The sequence below is a fragment of the Nematostella vectensis genome, chromosome 10 (assembly GCF_932526225.1).
Source record: "Nematostella vectensis chromosome 10, jaNemVect1.1, whole genome shotgun sequence".
Lineage (NCBI taxonomy): Eukaryota > Metazoa > Cnidaria > Anthozoa > Actiniaria > Edwardsiidae > Nematostella > Nematostella vectensis.
This window is the reverse complement of record NC_064043.1, coordinates 6,186,366-6,214,322: the sequence shown is the minus strand read 5'-3', so window position 1 is coordinate 6,214,322 and position 27,957 is coordinate 6,186,366. Positions and strand designations below refer to the sequence as shown.

The 27,957-nt window shown below is 40.0% G+C and overlaps 1 protein-coding gene across 3 annotated transcripts; it reads right to left on the bottom strand.

The window, feature by feature from the left end:
• Nucleotides 1-13: 13 nt before the first annotated feature.
• Nucleotides 14-26,407, bottom strand: LOC5521971 (gamma-secretase-activating protein). 3 transcript variants are annotated; one of them, XM_032367117.2, is made up of 38 exons: nt 26,195-26,407; nt 25,660-25,760; nt 24,685-24,741; nt 24,544-24,613; nt 23,684-23,746; nt 22,954-23,042; nt 22,795-22,873; nt 22,653-22,702; nt 21,659-21,766; nt 21,448-21,534; nt 20,797-20,846; nt 20,439-20,482; nt 18,879-18,914; nt 18,496-18,554; nt 18,346-18,424; nt 17,901-17,981; nt 17,392-17,484; nt 16,364-16,459; nt 15,609-15,690; nt 14,089-14,167; nt 13,544-13,613; nt 10,138-10,235; nt 9,915-9,992; nt 9,363-9,439; nt 9,120-9,177; nt 8,446-8,504; nt 7,864-7,907; nt 7,206-7,273; nt 6,478-6,656; nt 6,259-6,353; nt 5,920-5,968; nt 5,647-5,717; nt 5,314-5,375; nt 4,028-4,077; nt 3,134-3,183; nt 2,944-3,033; nt 2,248-2,319; nt 14-466 (listed from the first exon to the last, which is right to left on the bottom strand). In XM_032367117.2, the coding sequence occupies exons 1-38, from the start codon at nt 26,295-26,297 to the stop codon at nt 348-350; spliced, it is 2,895 nt and encodes a 964-aa protein (XP_032223008.2). In that variant the 5' UTR covers nt 26,298-26,407; the 3' UTR covers nt 14-347. The 3 variants fall into 3 exon arrangements, with proteins under 3 accessions (XP_032223008.2, XP_032223009.2, XP_048589250.1); XM_032367118.2 differs by having other exon boundaries at nt 21,668-21,766; nt 26,195-26,406; XM_048733293.1 differs by lacking the exon at nt 17,901-17,981.
• Nucleotides 26,408-27,957: the final 1,550 nt, after the last annotated feature.

The following is a 27,957-nucleotide window of genomic DNA, read 5'->3' as shown; positions in this document are numbered from 1 at the left end:
CTCAAATCCTGGGTGTGATTAAAAATCTTTAATTTCATTTCATTTTACATTTCATACAAAACATTTTTATACAAAACATGTGTAGCCTAAGATTATTGCAATTCCCTACTTCTAATAAAAAAAAATATATTTATTTTTGTCGAAGGCGATGCATTTTGATATGGGCGTTTAATGGATTTTTGAGCGAATTTATGTAGCTTGCAAAAACTTGAAAACTAAAAAATATATATCTATATCTTTATATATATATATATATTTTTTTTTGGGGGGGGGGCAACTTGGTGAGGCACCATGTCGCAGTCAATAAAAGGGCAGTCATCGGGCGAGGTGGCTCCGCCTACTGTCATTCAAAACGGTACACTCCCCAGCCTGCCATCGATCTGTTGGTTGGTTTCCACAAGGGCAGAGTCTTCAACCATGTCGAGGTCGATCACGCTTGGAGGCGCATGGCGACTGAAGTGAGCTTCTACAGAAAAATAAATAGATATATTATATATATCAAAGTTTATTTTCCCGCGTATCCTATTGGTCAATAGTATGTCGCGTGAATGGCATGAAATTTCTGTTTCCTGGTGAGTTGTCTGAAAACCGGAAGTCACGTGGCCACAAAAACATCACGTTATTGCACCTGGAAAACGTCACGCACTCACGTTTCCAAGAAAAAGTATTTTCATTTAGAAAGGTCCGCTTAATGGGTAAACGAACCCAACGCTCAAAATCCTGGCTACGGGCCTGCAATGGTTCGCTTTTTCGACTGCGGAGAGACAAAAAATAAACAACTTCTAATAGAAATAGACTCTGCAGCGACAAGTAATCCAGAAACAAGAAAGCTGTAAAAATGTTACGTAAATTCTGTTTAGAAAAAGGCTACGAAAGCGACTTGGCATGAGCTTCAATAACCAACAAGCGTGGCAAACATAGATTACCTCGTCATGTAAGGGGGACTAGAGCATGCTTACCTCGTCATGTAAGAGGGACTAGAACATGCTTACCTCGTGATGTAAGGGAGACTAGAGCATGCTTATCTCGTGATGTAAGGGGGACTAGAGCATGCTTACCTCGTGATGTAAGGGGGACTAGAGCATGCTTACCTCGTGATGTAAGGGAGACTAGAGCATGCTTACCTCGTGATGTAAAGGAGACTAGAGCATGCTTACCTCGTGATGTAAGGGGGACTAGAGCATGCTCACCTTGTAATGTAAGGGGGACTAGAGCATGCTTACCTCGAGATGTAAGAGGGACTAGAGCATGTTTACCTCGTGATGTAAGAGGGACTAGAGCATGCTTACCTCGTGATGTGAGGGGGACTAGAGCATGCTCACCTTGTAATGTAAGGGGGACTAGAGCATGCTTACCTCGAGATGTAAGAGGGACTAGAGCATGTTTACCTCGTGATGTAAGAGGGACTAGAGCATGCTTACCTCGTGATGTAAGAGGGACTAGAGCATGCTTACCTCGTGATGTAAGAGGGACTAGAGCATGCTTACCTCGTGATGTAAGAGGGACTAGAGCATGCTTACCTCGTGATGTAAGGGGAACTAGAGCATGCTTACCTCGTGATGTAAGGGAGACTAGAGCATGCTTACCTCGTGATGTAAGGGGGACTAGAGCATGCTTACCTCGTGATGTAAGAGGGACTAGAGCATGCTTACCTCGTGATGTAAGAGGGACTAGAGCATGCTTACCTCGTGATGTAAGGGGGACTAGAGCATGCTTACCCCGTGATGTAAGGGGAACTAGAGCATGCTTACCCCGTGATGTAAGGGGGACTAGAGCATGCTTACCTCGTGATGTAAGGGGGACTAGAGCATGCTTACCTCGTGATGTAAGGGGGACTAGAACATGCTTACCTCGTGATGTAAGAGGGACTAGAGCATGCTTACCTCGTGATGTAAGGGAGACTAGAGCATGCTTACCTCGTGATCTAAGGGGAACTAGAGCATGCTTACCTCGTGATGTGAGAGGGACTAGAGCATGCTTACCTCGTGATGTGAGAGGGACTAGAGCATGCTTACCTCATGATGTAAGGGGAACTATAGCATGCTTACCTCGTGATCTAAGGGAGACTATAGCATGCTTACCTCGTGATGTACGGGAGACTAGAACATGCTTAACCTCGTGATGTAAGGGGGACTAGAGCATGCTTACCTCGTGATGTAAGGGGGACTAGAACATGCTTACCTCGTGATCTAAAGGGGATTAAAGCATGCTTACCTCGTGATGTAACAGGGACTAGAGCATGCTTACCTCGTGATCTGAGGGCGGACATGAGTGTTGCGAGGGGAGGGAACTCGTTTGCATTACCATCCATTGAGGAACCTGTAAAAATTCTTTACACGTTATCTTTCTTATGGTTGTTTTTTTTTTTAACAAAAGCGCAAGAGCATGCACAACAGAACACAACTATTTGATTTCCTTGCGCTTGCATCCTAGAGAGAACCGGAAGAGTCCGAAAGTACGGTTACGGAAATAATTGATAAAAAAAGCTTCATGCATAGCTGTTCGCAAACGCAATTTTCAAAATCTCCTGCGTCGCTGAACTAATGCTTACCCCGCTCAGATCCGACTAGTTCAATTTAATATATGAGGTTTACCTCCCACGCGTTTAACCTGTTGCAAATTTGGCTCTTCCAATGACTAGCGTACACGCGCCGGTTGTTGAAAGCTGTCGCCAGCGTAGCAAGGTTTTCCGTGGGATTCAGCGGAAGAGTTGACCATGTTTCCGCTCGCCCAGCCATTTTTCGCAGGAACTCTTCGTTAGGTCAAACTTTCCGGTGCAAGTCTATCGATAACGATTGCTACGCAGGCTACGAAGGGGGGAATGGGCCCAATATTAAAAAATATATATAAGGTAATGACCAGTAGGGGCGTGGCTGTGGTCCCCAATGTTTTCTTGATGTTTCTGTTAAGGCTATGACAAAAGCTTAGTGAAAGTGAGCTCACCAGCGCTGGAAATAGTGGAGGGCGTCGTTGAGGCTCCTAATGCACCATCTTTTGGCGGCACAAACAACGATGATAATGGTTCTCGCTCGCCTGCGTAAAGACACAGAAATAATTTCATATTTTAAACGCATCTATTAGAAAGAATACAACACCCAGTTATGTAATTACCCATGATGCTATGCGCACTTACCTGGTACGTCTTGCGCTAGTAGGTCCTCGACCAGGTGTTGGGACATATACCTGGTATGAAAAAAAAAACTATCAGCAGTGATCTATCAATGTGCGTTAGTCTTTAATAAAAAGCCTTAGATCTAACTCTGACAACTCGTGTATAAGAGCATAGTTTCTTTTATAAATTATGCTTAATTGAGAGTTCAGGGTACGAAGGTTCTATTTTAGGGCCTTTTTTTAGTAATCAAACATTGACGGCCATTATAAGGAAAAGTTAGGAAAAGTTCTATATAAAATAAGAAGGGAGTGAAACAACGCTCGATTCCATTGTTCGAAAACCTTATTTTATATAGAACCTAAATACGAAGTTAGGTTCGGAGAGGGGTCGGGCTTGTCACGAACACTAAAGAGGCTATGGTAACACAGTACCGTTCAAATGTTTCGAGACTTGAAAACAACGATCGCTAGGGTTTTTAGACAAGAAAAATAGAAATATAACAAGAGGCAACCAAAAAGGATTTCGCTAACTCAGAAGGCAGGAGACATTTCGGATAAAGGTTAGAAATATTTTATCGCTTAATTAAATATTCAACACAAATTGGGGATTTATTTTTGTTTATCTTTTAAAGAAATCGCTGACAAAGTATCCTAATTCCCGTGATCCGAGGCTTATAGCTATAGATACAAAGCCGAGGGTATACATGGCTAATGCAGGTCTCGAATTATTGGGTGTGGGCACGATAGAAATACACTAAGAAAACAATGGGGGGCACAACCACGCCCTTACTGGTCATTTCCTTAATTTTTAAAATATTGAGGGGGGGGGGCACTTGCCCCCAGTGCCCCACCCTCTGGTACGGCCCCCAAATGTGTCTTGTGCCCCCCCCCCCATCCCCCCCCCATTTCTACGTACCTCAAGCACATTGGGTGATCCCACTTCACCATAGCTTTCTTGGCTTTTTCCTAAAAAGTAAAATGTTAATCATTTGGACGGATACTGTACCATTAGAGCCATAGTAATCACTCAAATAATTCCTGCGAATTTCGTAAGGAAACCAAAAAAGCCCGGGAAAAGCAAGAAGCAACAGCCCCCGAGCGCATGCATCTACCATAGGTCAATTATTTTTCTTTTCTATGGGTGGAGGATTTACAATTACTAAATATCGGGGCGATTGTCAGCCAGAGCATTTACAATGCGATTTGACGATCCACCGATTATGTTGAGAAGGTGGACTGACACCGAATAAGCGTACTCAAGACATTCATTATTAAATTTGTGCCCTCGTTTAGCCACGGCGTACGTAAACAAGTTTATGCCCTTGTTTAGCCACGGCGTACGTAAACAAGTTTGTGCCCTCGCGTAGCCACGGCGTACGTTAACACGTTTGTGTCCTCGTTTAGCCGTGGAATACGTTAATAAGTCTGCACCATAGTTTAGCCTTGGAATACGTTAACACGTCTATGCCATAGTTTAACCGAGGAAAACGTTAACACGTTTGTGCCCTTGTTTAACCGCGGAATACGTTAACATGTTTGTACCCTCGTTTAACCGCGGAATAAGTTAGCACGTTTGTGCCGTAGTTTAGCCGTGGAATACGTTTGTGCCCTCGTTTAGCCGCGAAATACGTTAACAAGTTTGTGCCCTCGTTTAGCCGCGGAATACGTTAACACGGTTGTGCCCTCGTTTAGCCGCGGAATACGTTTGTGCCCTTGTTTAGCCGTGGAATACGTTTGTGCCCTCGTTTAGCCGCGGTATACGTTAACACGTTTGTGCCCTCGTTTAGCCGCGGTATACGTTAATACGTTTGTGCCCTCGTTTAGCCGCGGTATACGTTAACATGTTCGTGCCCTCGTTTAGCCGCGGTATACGTTAACATGTTTGTGCCCTCGTTTAGCCGCGGTATACGTTAACATGTTTGTGCCCTCGTTTAGCCGCGGTATACGTTAACATGTTTGTGCCCTTGTTTAGCCGCCGAATCTGTTGACACGTCTAGGCCATAGTTTAGCCGCGGTATACGTTAACATGTTTGTGCCCTCGTTTAGCCGCGGTATACGTTAACATGTTTGTGCCCCCGTTTAGCCGCGGAATACGTTAACACGTTTGTGCCTTCGTTTAGCCGCGGAATACGTTAACACGTTTGTGCCCTTCTGTTAACACGTTTGTGCCCTCGTTTAGCCGCGGAATCTGTTAATACGTACGTGCTTCAAGCGTGTGATGACCTGGAAGACCAATTCCGAGTTGCCGTCTCTACCTCCGCAATCTAAAAACGAAAAGGGTCGTTGCAATAAAAAATAGAGCCATTTTGTGATATGTTTGAGGTATTGTACATGTTGAAAAATTTTCACCCAATAAAACTCTTCGTTCGGTCACTGCCACTGAAACTCAAGATAACTCTTGTTACGCAGGCTAGCTGGAACGCGCCAAATCTTAAATCCAAGATCGGCGATTAGCCGATGGATGGAATGGGGAAAAACACCATCTACCGCCTGAAATTAGGCTACTACCAGTTTCCATACAGAATATAAGCCCACCTTGGATAAGACGACACACAAAGTGATCTGTGGGCTGCAGCACATCATTGTCAATGTACCGAAGAAACGTCCTTAGGGGAGGAATGCAAACCATTAAATTCCTCTCCCCATCCCATCGACCCCGTTCTTTGCCCGCCCGTTCTTTGTCTATATGTCCCTCCCATTTACTGTCGGTCTGTCTTTCTGTATGTCCATTGCTTTGTCCATCCGTCCGTGCAATCTGTCGGTCTATCTGTCTGTCTGCTCATTCCTTTGTCCATCTATCCTACCTACCTTGGATCCAGCGAACGGAACGCTAAGGTTGCGAAAAACGTCTGAAAACCTGTAAGACAGCGAAAATCCATGAGGATTTAAAGAGACACTCTCTAGAAGGAAAGTTGGGGCGGTTAATACTCTTTTAGGAGAGACAAAAGAGGAATTAAAACCTTCCGTGGGCAAGTCCTGGCTGATCCCACTTAGAGCCTGGCTAGTTTGAGACAGGGCTAGTTTGATGTTGTCTATGGTAAGTCTTTGCCAAGGCTTCTTTGCCCTTCTTCAGGTGCCAAAGGCAAAGCTAATTAAATAGCGATGAATTTATGATTTTTTAAGTTCAAACAGTATCACCTCAATTACCTGGTGGAAATGGAAAACTGACATCTGAGACGCTAGTGAAAAATCGTTCAACCATGTGGAAAAATGCCACTTCTCTCGTGTTGGCACGAGAGGATCTATTGACAAATAAAACAACAATATCTGTAAAACAGGGTAGTTTTCACAGTTTGTTCTATAAAAACAGAATCATGTCGGGTCTACACACAGTAAATGCGGGTAATATGTCGGGTCAACACTTACAGTAGCGCAGTAGATGGATTAGTGTCAGGGGTAAAGCCGAGTCCAGACCAGAAGATGCGAAGCAGTGCCTCGGACTGCTGGCCCTGACACTTGACGTACTCAGCCGCGATATTCTCTGTTTTGATGCGACTCTCACGAGGTGAGTGGGCCTGGAGATGAGCAGCGAGCTTCTCGATAACCTGCAAAGCGTTACAACCAAGGAGGGTCAGCGGCTATTGATAAGCACAGCGGTAACAACATATTCTGGCTAACAAACTATCACTTGTCTTCGATAAACTGCAGAACGTATGGTTTTCAAGTCGTTGTTTGGAGAAAAAGGGGCTAAAACTTATCCGATATAATCCACTTTCCGGCACCATTTTCTCGGCATTGCCGTCATGGTGTGTTTACTCTAATATATGGTCAGGCCCTTTTCCCTAATATGGTCAGACCCTTTAACATAATATAGTGAGACCCTTTCAGACCCTTTTCCCTAATATGGTCAGAACCTTTTCTCAAATATGGTCAGATTATAACATATTCCAGTCCAGAAGAGTTTGCAAGTCTAACAGATAAGCCCTGGCTGGATAAGCTTCAAGAGGCGGAAATTGTTAACACTTGCCTCTCAGATGCCTAGATAAGATAAAAAAATAGACGGGTTTTACAGTGCATTTGCTTAAATACGTTTTACATTTTATTTTAACACATATTCATACAAGTCCAAAGTACCATAATAAGTCTCTATCTACCATTTGTTTTTTCTTTTTCTCAAGTTTTGTTCCCTCCTCTTCATTTGGCTCAAGGAACTCTGCACTTTCTGCAAAATGGACAAGATGGATCGAATCATTCTAGTACCTTGGACGTCAGATATTTTTCCTCCATCAAATGTCACTTTCAAAACATTAAATTCAAAACATTTCACGACATTAAAGAAGCGCGAAAATGAAGCACTTTTATAACTTTGAGGAAAGTAAAATGTTGTTATAACAATTAGTCTTAGGCTTAGTGAAAAAATATCAAAAGATGCGATCCATTTCAAGTTTATCCTACTCCACTTGGACATACCACAACGACCAAAAAAGACAAAGCGGCTGATAAAGCTTAGTGTGTTGGTACATGTTTGTTCAGATACGCTGAAGTGACTATGCTAGGACATGTGATTATATAGTTATCGCCAGTTATGCTATTTGATAATTAGGACTTAAGCCAAGATTTCGGTACGACAATTAGCAACCTGAAGATAAACATTTTCCTTCTTTGAAAAGTTTTCTCCACCAATTCTATGATAGAGATGTCGTATCTGCTTTATCACCCAGGCATACATAAAAAAAACTTCTAGCTAGCGTTAAAACAGCGTCAAAAATAAAAACCTTTCCCAATTAATCTTCTCATTTCAACTGAACTTACTTGTGCTACCTTGAGAGTTCACAGACTCGTTGCTTGGATACGCCCTTTAAACAGAAACCACACAGTGATTACCTCGAAAACCCTTCGTCAAAGACGAATACTCTGACACAGGATTGATCCCATGCTATATTCGCCATCAGAGAATACAAAGAACATGTAAAACAGTTGGGAGAATGTAACGAACCTTTGATGACAGTTGGGAGAATATAAAGAAGATGTGATAACAGTTGGGAGAATATAAAGACGTGATAACAGTTGAAAATATAAAGGCGTGATAACAGTTGGGAGAATATAAAAAAGATGTGATAGCAGTTGGGAGAATATAAAGAAAATGTGATAACAGTTGGGAGAATATAAAGATGTGATAACAGTTGGGAGAATATAAAGAAGATGTGATAGCAGTTGGGAGAATATAAAGAAAATGTGATAACAGTTGGGAGAATATAAAGATGTGATAACAGTTGGGAGAATATAAAGAAGATGTGATAACAGTTGGGAGAATATAAAGAAGATGTGATAACAGTTGGGAGAATATAAAGATGTGATAACAGTTGGGAGATTCACCACGCTGTGAGTTCTTACCTTATAGAGAGTCTCCTTAAGAGCGTTCTCACGGCTCCCATTTGCTGATGCGCCACTACCTAGAATTGACATACGTGCTCAGCAACCACTTAGAATAACCATATGTGCTCGGCGACCACTTAGAATAACCATATGTGCTCAGCGACCACTTAGAATAACCGTACGTGCTCAGCGACCACTTAGAATAACCATACGTGCTCAGCGACCACTTAGAATAACCTAACCTTCTGAACAACCACCATACCGTCACCTCCTAGAACATGACGTGACATTGACCATCGTAATTTGTTTTTTTATTTTCTAAAAATCTAATTAAAGGAGTTATCAAACACAATAATCGCTATAGTGGAAATTCTTGACACTAGCGAAACATTAATTGTATATAGGCAAGATATAATTTTTCAACAACTGTTTCCCGGACATTTGGCGGTTTAGTCGAACTAAGCTATGAGGTGCTGATATTTATCCTAATGCCGAAGTAGAATGCATTAGGAAGCAAGTGACTATAGGTAGAATGTAGGGGGGGGGGAGGTCTTCGTAATTTTTAAAGAACAGGGAGGGGGTTCAGAGCTAAACTTGACGCTGTTGGAGGGGGGGGGAGTTTCTACGTAATTTTTCATTATTCGACGTTCATGTTACTGATAATTATTGCACAGTCCCTTATCTATAATTACCTCCATTTCGTCATCGCTGTCCTCGATAGCAACTGATGGAAGAGTTCTGAGCGAGAACCTGATAGAAGTAGAAAACTTCGCTACTAAAAAGTCGCAGCGAAAGCCAACGCCAGTCTATGTTATCAGTCCAGCTCTATCAAGATTTGGGGAGGGAGGTTTTTTATGACGAGGTATTTATAGGTAAAAAAATAGGTATATATACGCAAAGATTTCTAGACGTAAGGCCTAAGAGGCGGTTCTCACCTTACGCTTGTTTTGTGAGCATTTCCCTTGCTTGTCTTTAACAGTAACCAAAAACTGTTATCTTTTTTCTTATCCGTCTGCAAATAAGTGAACTATGAACTTCTTTCCAGAAAGAAACGATTATTATCAAACAAAGAAATTGACGACAGCAAAAGAAGACAATTAAACATTGTGAGCGAGGACAGCCGGCGAATAAAGAAACATGTAACTGCAAGCAAAACGACAAAAAAAAAACAGAGCAACAAAAAACAGAAACAGCTGGAATCGAAAAAATGATGAACAAAATCAGCAGCAAGAGAACGAATTTCAAACTAAGAACAGAAACAAAAGGGGAGATGGGTAGAACGAGGAAGAACGTGAGAAAAATGATTAACAGTGTATAAGTGTGATAGGAAACACATCCTTAAGGTTGATTTAGACAGCACGATTTAGTCTTAGCCCTGAATTAAACACTACGACTTTCGTAGTCGAGCATCGTAGCGGAGTCGTAGGCTGATTTACGTGTCGCATACCACTAAATCGTTCAGTCTAAATCAGTCTTTACAAACTAACCTTTGGAATCCTGAAGTCGGTTGGCGTATCTCGACATAATGTACAGAAAATCGTGGCAATTCTTCGTTTATCAAGACTCTGAAATGAATCACGTTCTATTATGAGAACAAAAAGGGCAATCCAAATACGGTAGAAGCGAAAGAGCAAAAACGCAGGCTGATTTTCAGCTGGGCGCAAGGGAAAAGAAAAAGCACATCGCCGCTTCCTTGGTTGGCTACGCTACCTCCTCTAGATGACCTCTGAAGGTATCGACACAGGTGAATGGCAACAGCTTCAGAACACCTCGATCCAGCTGTCGCTTTAACAGACCGTAAGTGGACCCTGGCAAAAATAAATAAATAAATAAAACACAATCCAAGACTTGGTAATCCTATTAGAATTGTTTCAGGTAGATCATTGGATGATGAAAGGCTTCAGAACACCTCAATCTGTGTAGAGGGAAATTAATGAATAATGCTTCCAAAACATTAACAAACATTATATTTTTGTAAAATTTGCTTTTGTTCATTCAAACTATTTTGGCCAGCACTGAAATGGTTTACAACCGATCCCCTCTTTGCAAAAGCGCTGGCAAATCAAAAATCACCAAATGAGAATGACCGAAGCCAAAGAGATCTTTAGCAGTAAGGCAGCAAAATGATATCCGCAACCACAACTACAACAACAACAACAACAACAACAACAACAATAATAATAATAATAATAATAATAATAATAATAATAATAATAATAATAATAATAATAATAATAATAATAATAATAATAATAATAATAATAATAATAATAATAATAATAATAATAATAAGGGTATAGAAATGAGAGTGACCAATATTTTAGGATTTGGAGATAAGGCCGCTTGATTGAGGTACAACTTTCCAGACTTACTGTCGAATCCGTTGTATTATATCGCGACCCGCGATTTAAATCACGATTTATTTTGGTTCCGTCAGTAAAACCATTCTGAGCCAACCAGAATCTCGCTTTGTGCACTTTCCTGGCTATCCTCTAGACGAAAACCAGACAGTGTCGCGACAGAAATCCAGGCAACTGCACTAGGCGAGAGATGGCAAGAATCTGATTGGCTTAGAATAATTTGACTGGCGGAACAAAAAATCCCCCCAAAAAAAACAAAAACAAATCGATGTTTTGGAAATGCGGCGTCGCGATACAACGGATTCGACAGTAATGAACAACGCGAATTTAACTAAGGAAGGATCTACTTTTAGACTAGCCCTGTCTTTACTACAGTAAAGTAAATATTGAGATCGCATTCAAAGGATAATTAGAAGTAAATTGTTTCGGTCTAATCGCCGTCTCAAATGCGCTTCCTTTTAATGGTTCCCTGTTCCTTAATCCCCAATTTTCCTGATTTCGGCGGCACATCAAAGCACAGTCGACTTAATCAGGAGTCAAATCACGTACAGTAGCAGTTCAAAACGACAAACAAGTGTGAGCCAGTCAGTAGGCAGATGTGCAGGGTCAAGCAACTGGATTGCGATCCAACCCAACAGCAAAGTGGAACCGATGTCAAGCGAAATGCTTGTTAATATCATAAGCACGTCGTCATCTTCGGGCAATCAATCAGCCGAAAACATTTAAGAAATAAGTTCAGGAAACTTTGATTTGGAGGCAAGGTCCCTTCTAGACGCAAACGGCGTGGAATTTTCGCTACTTCGTAACTGGTCATTACCAGCAGGGCGCGATAATGCAAGATGTCGACGAACCACGGTGTGCAGTTCTACCGACTTAAGTGCCAAAGAACGGAAGATACGAAGTATTGTACAAAAAAGATATTGAACAGCAAAACCCGGTTACGGGGTGTCCAGAAACAAAAAGCATGAAAGAGATCACTAGAAGGTCTATCAAACATGAAGATAGATTGAATCTAAGTCGGCAGTCTACTTTGTAGATTCTATTTTGTACGCCCTTCTTGAAACATAGTTGTATCGCTGACATTTCGAGCGTTAGCGCTTTCTTGTTCCAGAACACCGGACCTTAGGTTCAAGAGACTTAAAATCCACATTACCTGAAAACTATTAGATTAAGAAGTAAAAAGTATTTTAAGTTAGAGTGGTTTTTAAAATCCCGTGCAACAAAATGTAATTGTTAAAGGGTAATAGTCAAGCCAGGACAAAAGATAACAAAAAGACATTATAGTGTATTAGTACTAAATAAACTAAATAGTATTTCACGGGTTTTTGAAAACCACTCTATACCATTGGACACTTGCAAACTATTTAAAAGCTGTAAAACAACAAAATAATAATTATAACAACAACAACAAAAATGATATTAATAAGTATATAAAAAGGTAATATTTATATAATATTTGATAGTGGACAATGAAGGTGACCACTTGATAGGGGTATAGAAATGCTGTGCTTGATGGACCAACATTTCAGGACTTTCTGTGTTATTTCTGTGGTTGGACTGGATCAATAAACTGTTAGGTTAACAAGTTTTCAAATCTTGAGTTTTGGAATTTTTGGAAAAAAACAATAGCCTCAGACAAGTAAGGAATGAGAATAATTTGATAATAATCCTGATAATATACATGCACAAATTTCTCGATTCTCATTGGCTGAGAGCAGTGCAATTTTTATGCAATACCAGTGCAGAAAGCTGTAATACCAGTTCAATTACATTAATAGTCAAATTCCACGAAAATTGATATTTTCTTACAAAATAGATACTGTATAATACTCTACACAATTTTCAAAACCTTTTTTGATAAAAGCTATTCAAACATTAGAAAGAGAAAAGACATGAAAATTGTTAGGATTTCGATGCGAAAGTTTTCAATTTTCACAACTCGTCGCGCGCGCTGTTGAATCACGCCAGTTTTGACAAAAGCGCGCTGTTTTACCGTGTTTTAAACAAAAACTTGACTTTTTTTTATTTGTACATGTATATTATTAATAAGTAGTCATACAGTTTTCTCAGAAAATTCAAGCTCAATTCGGGATAAATTTGCACTCGTCTCGTGCAATTATGATACATTTTGAAAAAAAAACTCACTCGTGCAAATTAATCCCGAATTCAACTCGAAACTGTATGATTACTTATACTAATAAAAGCTTTCTTGAGCGAGGATTACGTGCGGGGTGTGGATGTGGCTCGTGGTTAAACGCGCACAGACGGATTTCACTTCTGATTATGACATTTTAGCATAACGTCAGACACGACCGAAAGGATCACTTATTCACCAAATATGGCCTTGTTTGTTATTAAAACAAATGCCAAACAAGATATGTGACAGGTGTCAATCATATCCTAGGCAAGTAATTATTGTGGTGAGCAGTAATCATGACGTCATTGATGACGCGCGAATATGATATTATTAAAAATAACTGACTTGTTTGTCAAACTAACAACTAACTTGTTTGTATTTCGCTGGGCAACGCCAGCTAGTCTAGACAAAAAAAATCCGTCTGCTCTAAATAAGTAAAGTATTAAAATAAAGTACAAAATAAATCGAAAACAAGGATAAGCAATAAAACGAACTTTGCGAAAAAAAAAATAATAATGAAGTGGAACTATCTCTCATGATTTTTAGAAACACGGAGAGGGAGTGGGGATGGAGTGGGCAACCACGAGGCCTGAAATTTGACACTGATCCGGGAACTTACCGATTAAGTATTCTTTTAGAAGCTCTGCACATTCTGGGCTGGCTGGATCATAACACAAGTGACCAATCATCTATATAAAATGCAGTAGAAAAAAAGGTTTTAAAAGGGCGCTAACGATGGCAATAGCGGACTTGCGCTAAGAGATCACGTGACTGTTTGGGTGGCAAACTAGCGCGCGCTCAGGCTTTTAGCGGGAAAATAACAGCAACAAAAAGTAACTTATTTAGCGCTTACAAATAAAGCCATTTTTTTCAGAAAAGGTTTATTTTCATTAAAATATTTTTTCGTCGTTCTCTGGCGTAACGACCGCAGCAATGTCTGTGTTTATTTAGGCTTGGGTTTGCCTTCCAAAAAGTCACGTGATCTCTTAGCGCAAGTCCCCTATTAGTTCAGACAACGGTTTTTGACATCACTTAATTAGTTGTACTGATGATGGGTAAAGTACGCAGTCTAAACTAACACAATGAATCTAGTACTGAGGCGTAACACTTTTTGTGTGTCAATTATCTCAGCCGCAAAGAGAACACGGTACTTGGTGTTGTCACCTTTTTCACCATAGATGTGTCTCTGAGATGAACAATCGCCATATGCAAAAGAGCAAGACGTGTTGAGGGAAGATGGGTTCTGTAGAAAGACATAATTACCATAGTAATCATCATTATAATAAACACAATTAGCATCATCACCATTATCACCGTCATCACCATAATCATCAACCTTACCATAAACATAAACAATCCCATCATCACCACCTCCATCCACAGCAACTATCACCACCAACATTCATCGTCATCATTGCCATCATCACCATCACCACCAGGATCGCAATCACCACCACTACCACATCACCATCATCCTTAATTTCATCATGGCCATCATCACCATAATCACCACCACAAAAACTTTAGGGACCTTAAGCAACGACGACGGCAGGAAACAATGGGATTTGATTCAGAATTCAATAGCAGCACGTGGAAATGCGTTCTGTCTGATACATTTCAGCCGTTTTCCGTAAAACCACGACTTGAAAACTCCTCACGGTCAATGGAGGACGCGGACGTTTGCACTGTAAACTCCACTAACTACGTTCGTTGCTGTAGAAATAATGTCCTTAGTTAAATTTATATTTGTCTCTGACTATAATGTTTTCCTTATTCCATTGCAAATAAATTATTATTGATCGCCACGCGCAAAAACATCATTTTCGATCGCGTTGTCCTAGCCGTCGTCGTCGTCCTTGCTAAAGGTCCCTAATCATTACCACACCACCATCCAAATCATCATCACCAACACCACGACCGTCATAACCACAATTACCGCCATCATCAACACCACCACAATCATCACCGTCACCACCATCACCACCACCACAATCATCACCATCACCATCACCATCACCATCACCATCACCATCACCATCACCATCACCATCACCATCACCATCACCATCACCATCACCATCACCATCACCATCACCATCACCATCACCACCATCACCATCACCATCACCACCATCACCATCACCATCACCATCACCATCACCATCACCATCACCATCACCATCACCATCACCATCACCATCACCACCACCATCACCATCACCACCACCATCACCATCACCATCACCATCACCATCACCACCATCACCATCCCCATCACCATCACCATAATAAGGATGATAATAATAAGATGATAATAAGGATGATAATAATAAGATGATAATAAGGATGATAATAATAAGATGATAATAAGGATGATAATAATAAGATGATAATAAGGATGATAATAAGGATGATAATAATAAGATGATAATAAGGATGATAATAATAAGATGATAATAAGGATGATAATAATAAGATGATAATAAGGATGGCGATGCGGGATAGTCATCCCGCACCAGCATCCTTATTACCATCTCCATCACCATGTATCACCCTTTAGTCCTTAACATAGAAAAAACTGTTTTCACTATCACACACATAAGACAAACTCATCACTAGTGCAAGCCCACCACTATCAAAACAGAGAAGCAAAAAAAATATAAAAGAATAAAAGAAACGCTTACACTGAAAATATGCCAATAAGAGCCTTTTTGTTGGTTTTACATTCATATCCATTCCCCGTCCTGCTGTCGAGAATATTCGGTGCTGTAAATAATGTAAGGCGTAGTGATTAATATACTTCAATAATCTAGTATTTGAATATGGGATCTTTTGGAGTTTGGGTACTGTATCAATATTTTTTGTGTGTTTATCTTGTATTAATGCTGTTTATGATACGTTTATGATGTTTACAATACGTTTATGATTATGATTTTAATGTAAGAGAAAATATTAATTCTTTATTTATTGTGACACTGCATACACCTGTAAGTACAACTACTATGACGATGTAGCTCAAACGCCCAACTATTATTATTGTGTATGACGTCGTGTAAACCAATAATTATTGGATGAGGTTTCAGAGACATCCGGAATAATTAAAGCCGCATTATCACCAGTTTACTTCCGGAGGTCCGACGAAAACCTTAACCGTTAAAAAACAAAAGAATCTATTAGAATCCGAGATATTTAACAGGCCATCCGCTTTAAATTAGCAGTCACATCCTCAAAGAAACTTCCAATAGACACACTGCTTTCAATATTTTGGAATATGTTTCGCGTTTTCCGTTGAAAATCATCGGAGATTGTTACGTAATCGACCGGAAGTAAACTGGTGACAATGCGGCTTTAATGTCGAGACAAGTGGAATCAGGCCGAAGGCCGATTTCCCAAACTCAATCGAGAATAACGCACGGTATAGGTTTCCCATGATGCTCACCGGTATGGACAGATGTGCTCTGCTCCTTGTGAAGGTAAAGGAGAAGAGGTGCTGGGTCACGTGATCCCTTCACTGAGAATCTTGGGATAGCCTCATCTGTATGGGAGAACATAACCGAAGACACGTGAGGAAATACGAGGATAGTGATACCTCATATGAAGAAAAGCATAAAAAGGGTGTTATAACAGAGTGCTAAACAGACCATAGCAGTAGCGCTGTAGTAACATGGCATGTGGGATACCTGTTAAAGTGCAAGAGTGATCTCACGATTATCTTGGAAAGCTAGAAAATAGTCAAAATCATGCGTAGTAGCCAAAATAACTATCTAGGTTTATAAAAAAGCACTTCCAGGTTCCGGTATAGTATTTTACCCCAAACGTGAAACTAGTTAGAGTAAGTCAACTAGTTCCTCGGCATATTTTTTCACGGAAAATCTGTTTCTTTTTATTACACTTAGATGAATTAAACAGATATCTTCCAGCAAATCTTTTATAGTATGCAAATACCCCTGAGTTGTATGATAATGTTGCGAAATTGGGGTTTCCAGATCACAGTTACCATTTTCATGCTCTCCCGGGGGTTCCCAGACCTCACACTCGTACCCAGTCGCGCAGAACCAGACTGGTACCCAATACCTTGCGACACCCTTTTTTACGACTCGGCACGAGTCTGAATTTCCCCCTACATCAGTGCTTGAGAGAATTTGAACCAAGATACTCGTCTTCTAGTTTCCACTAGGGAAACAAATAGAAGGCAGTCCCCTGATTAGCCAAGAGGAAAGAGAAATTGATCTCGTGATAACTAAACAACGTTAGACGAGATCCATGTGGGATGATGATTTTGATTGCCGTACGCATGCGTACTTATGACGTCAAAGAACAAAACTGTAGAGCCAGCGGTGTCGGGACTTCAACTAATCATCCCTCGGTTGCGAGGGCCTTTAATCACCAAATTCCCCTCGTGCCATGCTATTACTTATAAGAATCATTCCCCATCATGACGACAGGAATCACTGTAGGGTACCAGACCTTGTAAGATCACGTGGTGACATGGTTCATGTTCGGCGTTTCCGTTCAGCAGATGCAGGGCGTAGCCAGGCAACAGCACCATCAGGAAGTCGTCTAGGAAAACAACCAGCCATCAAATAACACTGTATACTATATCGCCACGCCACATATCACCCTCAAGGCTCATGGGATGCTACAACGACCATTGACTGACAGTCTATGGCATAGTCATTTTAGGTGAAATTTAAAGGAACCGATTGTCAGCCAGAGCAATATTGCAAGATGCGATTTGTCGGGCTCTGTCTTGTTCTGTGGAAAGAAAAATTGGGCTCGACACCAACAATCTTTTGACGGACACCGAATAAACTTTTACGAAATCGGTTCGATTTGTCGGTGCGTTTATATCAGCCTTTGGATTATCGTGGAAGGATGTTATCATAGTATCCTTCGTCTTCATCGCCATCATCTTCATCAGCAGCAAAATAAAATTTACCATTACGTATTTACCATTATGTACGTAAGGTACTCACTAAAAATAGAAAAGAAAAGAGTGCAGTCATGGACAATTTCCTGCGGAACGACGGATCGCATGACGCAGTGCAAGACGCAATCTGTGGAATAATACAACACATTCATAGTTCCCTCAAATGTGTATAAAATTGAGTTCCACTAAGGCTAAGTTCAAACTTCGTATTATACATGACCCGTATTCAATGCAAATGCATGCAAATAAGGTTGAAACAATTGACTCGATTCATTGCAATCCATGCCTCCTGTCCAGGCATTTTGACAGATTACTGCATTACTGATTACTGCATTACTGATTACTAATGTGGGACATCACAGGAAACCCTCTCTGCGAGTGTTCGTATGGGTTAGCTCATTCCAGACCCCACACCTTTTCAAGGTACATCTCCACAGGAAACCCAATCAAAAGGGCTTGAACTAAACTACAATAAAAAGACTCCCCCATACCGTGATGTAGCAAGTACACCGAGTACTCCAGATCAGTCAAATCTGTATCGCTTGCAGGCGATCCCCTTGTGCAGCCAGCCTAAAACACCGAACAGCTTTCAAGGAAAGGTCACGTGAAAAGAAAAACAAACACAAGATAACATCACTTACATTTGGCCCTTCCTCTTCGTCTTTCTTGGTTGGATGTTGTAAGCAAATGTACAATGAGCCTATGGTACACACAAAGAAAATAAAATGCGTAAAATAAAATGAGTGAAAGATTCTGCTATGAAGTAACTAAGAAAAATAAAACTATAAAGAACAAAAATGCTCTGTATCTATTTGAGCGCCCTGTAACAAACTTTTTTTTGCGTGATATTAGAAGCCCCACGAAAGTTTTATTCCATAGCATAGACGTTTTTGCGCGTGTGTGGCTGAAATAAGAAGTAAGGGTAACTTAACAACAAAATTTTTATATTATGCAACGATAACGATGACGTTATCTGTTTCAGAAGATTATAAAGATGTTAATGAAGAATTGTTTCACAATTTACCTTGAGAAGTGACCACATGCATGTTGAAGTGCTTTTCTGTGGGACAGACAGTTAATTTCATAAGTAAAACTTAAACATAGGCTAGCATTGCTTGCATCGCCTCGCTCAAACAGGCTAGCATTGCTTGCATCGCCTCACTCAAACAGGCTAGCATTGCTTGCATCGCCTCGCTCAAACATGGGCTAGCATTGCTTGCATCGCCTCACTCAAACATAGGCTAGCATTGCTTGCATCGCCTCGCTCAAACAGGCTAGCATTGCTTGCATCGCCTCGCTCAAACATGGGCTAGCATTGCTTGCATCGCCTCGCTCAAATAGGCTAGCATTGCTTGCATCGCCTCACTCAAACATAGGCTAGCATTGCTTGCATCGCCTCGCTCAAACATGGGCTAGCATTGCTTGCATCGCCTCGCTCAAACATAGGCTATCATTGCTTGCATCGCCTCGCTCAAACATGGGCTAGCATTGCTTGCATCGCCTCGCTCAAACATGGGCTAGCATTGCTTGCATCGCCTCACTCAAACATGGGCTAGCATTGTTTGCATCGCCACGCTCAAACATAGGCTAGCATTGCTTGCATCGCCTCGCTCAAACATAGGCTAGCATTGCTTGCATCACCTCGCTCAAACATAGGCTAGCATTGCTTGCATCGCCTCACTCAAACATAGGCTAGCATTGCTTGCATCGCCTCGCTCAAACATAGGCTAGCATTGCTTGCATCACCTCGCTCAAACATGGGCTAGCATTGCTTGCATCGCCTCGCTCAAACATGGGCTAGCATTGCTTGCATCGCCTCGCTCAAACATAGGCTAGCATTGCTTGCATCGCCTCACTCAAACATGGGCTAGCATTGCTTGTATCGCCTCACTCAAACATGGGCTAGCATTGCTTGTATCGCCTCACTCAAACATAGGCTAGCATTGCTTGTATCGCCTCGCTCAAACATGGGCTAGCATTGCTTGCATCGCCTCGCTCAAACACAGGCTAGCATTGCTTGCATCGCCTCGCTCAAACAGGCTAGCATTGCTTGCATCGCCTCGCTTGGCTTGTTTGGCTGACCACAAAGACAATGAAAAAGGTTGGGGGGGAGGGGGTAGCCAGGACGAACTAGCACCTATATTTTGGCCAAAATAGCCATGAAAAATTATGGCTACCAAAAAAAATTATGGCAAAGTTATTAAACAAACAAAATATTTAATGCGATTTTTCCATTTTAATGCGAAATTTTGTAAGTATAATTTAAATTTTTAGCTTTCGTCCAGCGTGAGGATGATCAAGTAAAAATTCACTGAAAAAATCGAAAGTCGATGGAATTTTGGCCTCATGGTACTTGAGTTTTGAATAGGGAAAAACATTCAGGAAGCAATCAACTGACGGCCATTGTACAAAATCGCGGCTTCACACTATTATCTCTTCTCAGTGCGCATGCACAGGGTTTTCTGTCGTGACCGTTCTTTTTTAAATATCAAATTTATGTCCGGGCTCTATAAAATTCTGGATCCGCTCTGTTTCGCAAAGTCAAATAGCGGTCATCAAGTTGAAGAAAAGGATAAGTTTTTACCTGAGACTGTTTCCATCATGGATAGATTGTGGTACAGAGGAATACTGGAATTTAAATTATTGAGACAAAGTCTTAGTGCATCAGTCAACAAGTTTTGTGGGTACCGTTTTGTGTAACGATAATACGGACGGTTATTCTTTAGTAGCATTCCTTACATTTAAATCTGGCAAATTCGTAAGTTGCCAAATTTGACAGATTGAGCTAGCTGACAAAAAGTCATGCTATATTTATTAAACATCATCTAAGCAAAGGTTTTTGGGATCAAGAGCAAGAATTATGTGAAAAAAACAATAAAAGATTCTCTCCATTACAACAACAGTACAACATTACCGTACTGACTTTGTAATATGTCCCATACCTTAAGGTTATGTCATCTTGACTGATGGAAAAAGGTAATGGCATGTTGAGCTAAAATATAAGACACGTGATTGGTAATCATAGCTTATAATTGTCACTGTCCCCATTGTAGTTACGATGATGATGATGATGATGATGATGACGATACATTGGCTTATGATTCTGCTGCTTCTGATCATTGTAAACATTGTGAATATGATACAGTGTTTGGTTGTCTTCTATAGATAATGATGATGATGATGATGATGATGATGATGATGACAACAACAATGATGATGATGATGATGATGATGACGATGACGATGGCGATGACGATGACGATGACGATTCACTGTTCACAACAGTTATTTTTCGTTTGTATTTTGGACTCTTTGTTTTTGTTGTTGTCATGGTTGTGGAATTATAAATGGTGTAAATTAAGATAATGCTGATGAGATGATGGTAACGATGATGTTGAACATGATAATACTGATGATCATGGTATGATGACGATTGGTGGTGATTTATTTATGACAGTGTCTGAATTGTCATGTGTATTGCTGCTGTTACTAGAAAAGATGAATATAATGATGGACGATGATGGTGATAATGATAATAATATTAGGTCTGAATGGCCATAATGATGATTTGCTGCCGCTGGTGTTAAGCTCACCACTTTTACATGAGAAGCCTTTGCACTGAGCTGGAATGCTGAAAACATAAGTTCTGGATTACTCCTGTCTCCCTTTATAGAAGAATGCTGAAATAAAAACAAGGCAGGTCAATCTGAGTCAATGACCATGATGATCTTCACAAAGGATTGCTTTAACAAAGATAATAAATTAATAGGAACATGTTTCTTAGATGAAATAATAGATGCTCACATCTTGTACCTTGTTGTAAACACAGTAGAGGCGCTGGTCGATATTATCCCACTGTGCCCACAAAAATGCATCACAAATACGTTCTGTTCTAGGTTGGCTGCTCATTATCTGAACAAAAAATCATCGAAGAACAAGAATAAGGTGAATAAAAATTGGAATTTAAAACAACTAAACCAACAGGAACTAGATAAATAAAAACAGAATAATTTCGCTCACGTTTTGAGAATTAGCTAAGCGCTAAAAACATCAGCACAACTACGCTGAAACATATAATTTTACACTTTTGTTGATTTATTTCCCTGATTCAACCACGTTTTTAGTAGTTTTCTAGTTGAGATCTGCCACATATATACCTAGGGGTAGCGATGGGTGACTCCAAATTTCAAAAGTCTCGCAAAAATTTCGCAGTCTCTGAATTCTTGGCGTTTTTTTACGCAAGTTTCAAAGTCTCGTTTATTGTTTTCTAAAAAAAAAAAAATTAGAGTTCCCAGAGCCTAGGGGTAGCGATGGGTGACTCCAAATTTCAAAAGTCTCGCAAAAATTTCGCAAAGTCTCTGAATTTTTGGCGTTTTTTTACGCAAGTTTCAAAGTCCCGTTTATTGTTTTCTAAAAAAATTAGGGTTCTCAGAGCCTCGTTATTTTGTCTACCCCAGTCTAACGCGATCTCGGGGTCTCTGATTTTGTTAGATGCAATCTGTTTTATGTTGTTACCATGCTAGGGGTTTCCCCTTCTTTTTCGAGGCTGGAGTCTTGAGACTTTCCGCTCTAAACAGGAACATTTAGCTACTGTAGCAAGATTGTATTTATTCAAATTTTTTCAAATGATGTTTATGACAAACCACCAGCATGTTATCCAATTTTTATCCGGTTTTAAAAGACCTGAAAAACTCGGGCTCAACTTTAAAGGGACCGAAAAAACTCGGCTCGGATTCCGAAGCTAGACTTGCCTCGGCAAGTCTCGGATTTATCCATCACTACCCCCATATATATTTACCATTCCACGTTCTTCAACTGTTGCCAAGGGTATGTGATATAAACCAATAGCTGAAAAGCAAATTGTAAAAATGAGTTATCCCTGATTGAACGATTGTGATCAGATCAGCCAAGAGTGCACAATAAACAGGAAGATAACATACCTTCTTTGTGATGTAAAAAAAGCATGTGGGACTCCTTCTTTGAGAAGCTTCCATATCCTTGGTACTCTCCATAAAGAAACTGCAAAATTGAAAATTGAAATTTTATACTATTAGAACCTCTTCTGAAGCAATTTTGTCAATTCTTCATCAAGTGTCTACCTGGACTCGCTGATAGGTGTTTCTCTCAGTATTAAGAGAGAATATCCTATTCTTTGGATGTATTTCAGCCAGAAATGATTTGTAAATCACTAAAACATGCAAACAAGATTTTGGTTAGTTGTAGATCGTCCAAATAATATTGAACTTTTTTTTTTCAAGTTTTTAGGTTAAGTTTTCAGCTTGTTTTCAGCTTGCCCACACAAGTACATTAACTCTTATGCTACAATATCTTAGTTGACATTGTCAAACCAGGGAAGTGAGGGGAATAGAGATGCGGATAAGGTAAAGGTCTTTAAATGCTGGTTCCTCATTGTGTTAAAGCCACATTCATGAACATAACAAAACAACATTAGGTAATATCCAGATTTAAATACTGAACTAATGAAGTCTTTAAAAATCTTAAAATCTTAAAAAATACCAAAAAATGAAACATCATTTTTTCAACAAAAAATGAAAATGAAAAATAGGATTGTAATAGACCTTATTGTTCTCTTGCCCCCCCCCCCCCTGAACTGATGAAGTCTTAAAAAATCTTAAAATCTTAAAAAATACCAAAAAATGAAACATCATTTTTTCAACAAAAAATGAAAATGAAAAATAGGATTGTAATAGACCTGATTGTTATCTTGCCCCCCCCCCCCCCCCCCCACACACACACACACACACCTCTCTGGCTACCACAAAAAAGTCTTGGCAGGGATAAAGGGGCAAACTCTCTTGTACAAATCACCTTGATGGGTAGGACGATCTGGCTCATCCATAGCTCCAAAATATGGGTCTGTTGTGGTAAATGCTGTAAAAAAAATATCAGTGCCATACTATCTATAATAGATAACAGTATGTAAGCCCAATCACAACACCATGCTAGGCTCTCATGCAATATTAAGGCATTCAAAACCGCTATCCCCATCCAGTGAGTAGCCAGAAACTGGTAATAAAATATCTGACTTGCAAATTTTCTTTAATAATTTCTTTCAAATAATATTTGTTTTATTTGTAAATGTCGTTTTCGTAAAATGTTGTATTTGTAAAAAAAAACAATAGCAAAAGAGTGCATTCTATAAATTGTCCTCTGAAAAGAGATAGTGACATGGAATGAGAAAGCGGCAATGAGAATGAGGGCACAGGCATGTCACAGTAGATAGGGAAAATGGTGGCTATAATATAAAGAATACACTGAATGCACTGAAACTGAAAATGTTGTATTTGTAAAAAAATAAACAATAGCTAAAGAGTGCATTCTATAAATTGTCCTCTGAAAAGAGATAGTGACATGGAATGAGAAAGCGGCAATGAGAATGAGGGCACAGGCATGTCACAGTAGATAGGGGAAAATGGTGGCTATAATATAAAGAATACACTGAATGACAGTGTACAGACTTTGCCATCTTGTTTACAATTTTTATGCCTGACCTCGGTTTCATGCATGCACCGCGAAGAGTTGTGTGAAGTAGTGGGGAAGGTGAATTGGGATGTTGAAAATGATAGAGTTGGATGTGTTGCCAAAAAGAAAGGTGTGGCACGTAAGGCAGGGGCAGATAGCCAGAAGGGGGGAGGAGAAAAGAGAGAGAGGGGAAATGTTTTACCTACCTAACAATGTTCCTTCTTGGTTAATAGATGCCCCAATGATATTGACTTTCTTGTCATGCATAAAGATCATCTGTATTGTATGCAATTATCAAATGTTATATAATGTCAACTCTCAATCTGTAATTTTACAAAAATCAGTACCTTAAGATGCTGCTTGGATGGTGTGTAAGTTGCAACATAAGAGACATAGAATCCTCCCTGGTAAACAGAATAGTTAAGTATAATTCAGTAAATAAGGAGATAAAAAAATATTGGGAAGGAAGCACACAGGGTCAACAAGAGATATACCAAAATGATTTGCTTAAATTTTTCAGGTCTTTTTCTTTGAGGGGGGGGGGGAGCTTATTCCATTTCAGCAGAAAATACCAGCGTCTGAATCAAATTTTTTTAGCAATTAACTGAAATGGCAGTAAAAATGTTGTTAGACTTAATACAGTAGATTCATGGAGGGAATTTGATTGTTTAAAAATCTTTGACAATATTGTTGTATGAGAATGTCAATACGAGCCAAGTAAAATAAAGATTTACACGATGTGGATCTTTCGTTGGGATATTTTTAGGGGGAGGGGATGGGGCATTTGTTTCAAAATTTGAGGTCAAAGGGGGGTGCTTATTTAAAGAAGGGTACATATTAAAATCATTTCTCCTCCTTTGAGTAGTTCCAGCTCAAAGGTACTAATTGCCTAAATGTTACAGCTCTGTTAGCTCCCATATATAGGGTTGTATAAATACTTCATATGTGCAGTTTCGTGGTCATTCTTTTCGGCACGGCTCTGCTTCCTGGGCTTAAACTGGGCATTCAACTCATTGAGGTTGGGCTATCTTCAAGTTATATCTTGATGTTTCCCTTGTGTCTAAACTCACGGTTGCCTCTGCCTTTCGTGATCATATGTTTTCTGCTACGCTTTGACTGTCTCTGCTTGTTTGTTTGGCTGGAGGTTTGGTGGCAGAGAAGCTTTATTTGTCAAATTTTAGTTATTCGTGTATCATTTTCGTTGAGGCAAATAAACTTCTCTCTTAGCCAAGCGTACAAACAGTGTCTCTTCAATGTTGTTGTTGTTTTCACGGTGGGGGAATAACGGTATACATAGTAGAATATCAAACTGAATGACTTACCATGTGCCCTGGGCACTTATCAGACCAAGTGACAAGTAAAGTCCCATCTTTCTCCTGCCCAACAATACAAGCTTCCAGCTGCTGCCAAACTGCATCTAAGTCTTGGGTACAATAAAAGGTAACATAGCCTCAAGGGCCAAATAAATGGGTATACATTATTTAAAAAAACCTATACTGTCAAGGAATCGGTCTCCTAGTATTAGCGAAAGCTACCTATAGGAGTAATAATAAATCAAATCAAATCAAATCAAGGGGAGCCATGGCAGGCCAGGTACAATTTGGGGTGTCTGTTGGAAAGTGGATAAAACTCCTAATGTAGAGTAAATAGTGCATTGGAATTTTAATACATAGCGATTTTGCACCCAACCACCATTAGACCGGCCAAGTGTCGAATTCCGTTTACTTCGTGTTTTGATGTTTTGCTTTTATTCCGAGAGGCCAAGACATGGAACAACTTAAAAGTATACTTTTAAGTTATCATCTAATTGCACACCCCTTATCGTGTCAGGTTTACTCCTGCGATAAATATTCTTACCATTGTTAGATTCTGCAGGTTCATTAGAATACTGGTCTCTATAGGTTACGATCTGGGGTAGGACATGCTCTTTGAAGCTAAATGTCTGATATAATTCAACCATTTTCAGCTATCTTCAAAGATGACTTCCGTGTCACCTTCCTCCACCATCTTGAAACAAACATAACACAGGGCTCCCATTCTCAATGTGACCGTTTCCAGTCTTCACACCGGCCTTTCAGATTTTGGGACTTATAGTGTATTCAACTTAACAGGGGGTGGGTAGATCCAGGGTAAGTACGCAGCTCTTACAAGCTGCAATTTGATTGGGCAAATGAACAATATCCGCACCTCGAGACAAAGAACGAGAAGAATAGAGACAAAAGAACTCCTTTGTAAAACAAAGATAATAGGAGACAAAGCAGCTGCGTACTTACTCGTGTGTACATCTTTATTTATTTTTTACTTATTTCCATTCTTTCGTTTCTCTCTAAAATATATCAATGCCACAATAATTGAAAATTTCATAAATACTAAACAAATTATTAAAAGCACACGAAAAGGCGATAAATGCACGATGATGCACACTGCGCCCAAGTATGTGTATGAGTATGAGGGAGTATGATATAATACTCCCTTGGTCTACGTTAGTATTGTAGACTGTGAAGACGTTCAGAGCCACCAGGCCAAATATACAGCCAAAATATTTGACAGTATTATATGAAAAATAGTTTAATCTCAATTCAATAATAAAGCTGCCGTGTAAAACGTTTCTTTCGCAAGCTTAAAATATCATACCCCTATATTTGAGTTCCCTGAAGGGCGTGGTATATGGATGTTTTTTAATCAAACAGTAGAGCAAGTATACGTGCTCCCGTAGAAGAAATCGTGACCAGAAACTGAGAAACAAAATTCTCATGCAGCTGGCCACACTCCATGGAAGAATGATAAAATAAAAGAGTGAGGCTTTAAAACATGATTTACTGTCTACTCGATGACGTGCAGAGAAGTCAGCTAGAAAAGGGGATTTTTATCAGATAATCGATTAGCCTACAAAAATATATGACAGACAGAATGCGCGCTAATCCGCCCCCTCGTCTCCAATCCTAACCCGGTATTCTACAACATTTGCTATTCTATCCATGGCCGCGAGTATTATTCTATGACTGGATCCAGACGCATACCCAGCTGTAGTTCTCTTATATTGCCTTACACACTATACTAAAAATAGTGCTTGACAGAAACATTAAATAAGCAGCTTCAACTCAGCTGATAGACACTGAAGAGCATTGCACATTACTGAATAGTATAAAGACCAAAAGCATTGCACTTACTGGACAGCTATAGCTCAAAGGGTCATTGCACATCAACAAAAACAAATAGTTGACAGACACAGAAAAGCATTGCACATTACTGGAAGTAAAGCCCGAAGCATTGCACTTACTGGACAGCGATAGCTTAAAAGAGTCATTGCATATCAGCTGGACAGACGGTACATTATCATATTTACACCAGATAATGATAACAACAAAAGAAATGAATTGAGGTAGGGTGGAGAATTGCACAGTAAATAAAGGGTAATTTTTGACGACCCTTCGATAAGAAATGACCCACTATTTGGCCGGCAAAGCGGGGATGCTCACGTATCTTACGGGAAATATGTGTTAGCCTCAAACACGAAAACATAAAAAAAATGTCGGCGCGCCCGAAAAAATACAATTTGCAGTAACTTAGACTCGAATTCTCCCCAGGGTTCACAATATCTTATGCTTATGCAGTCTTTT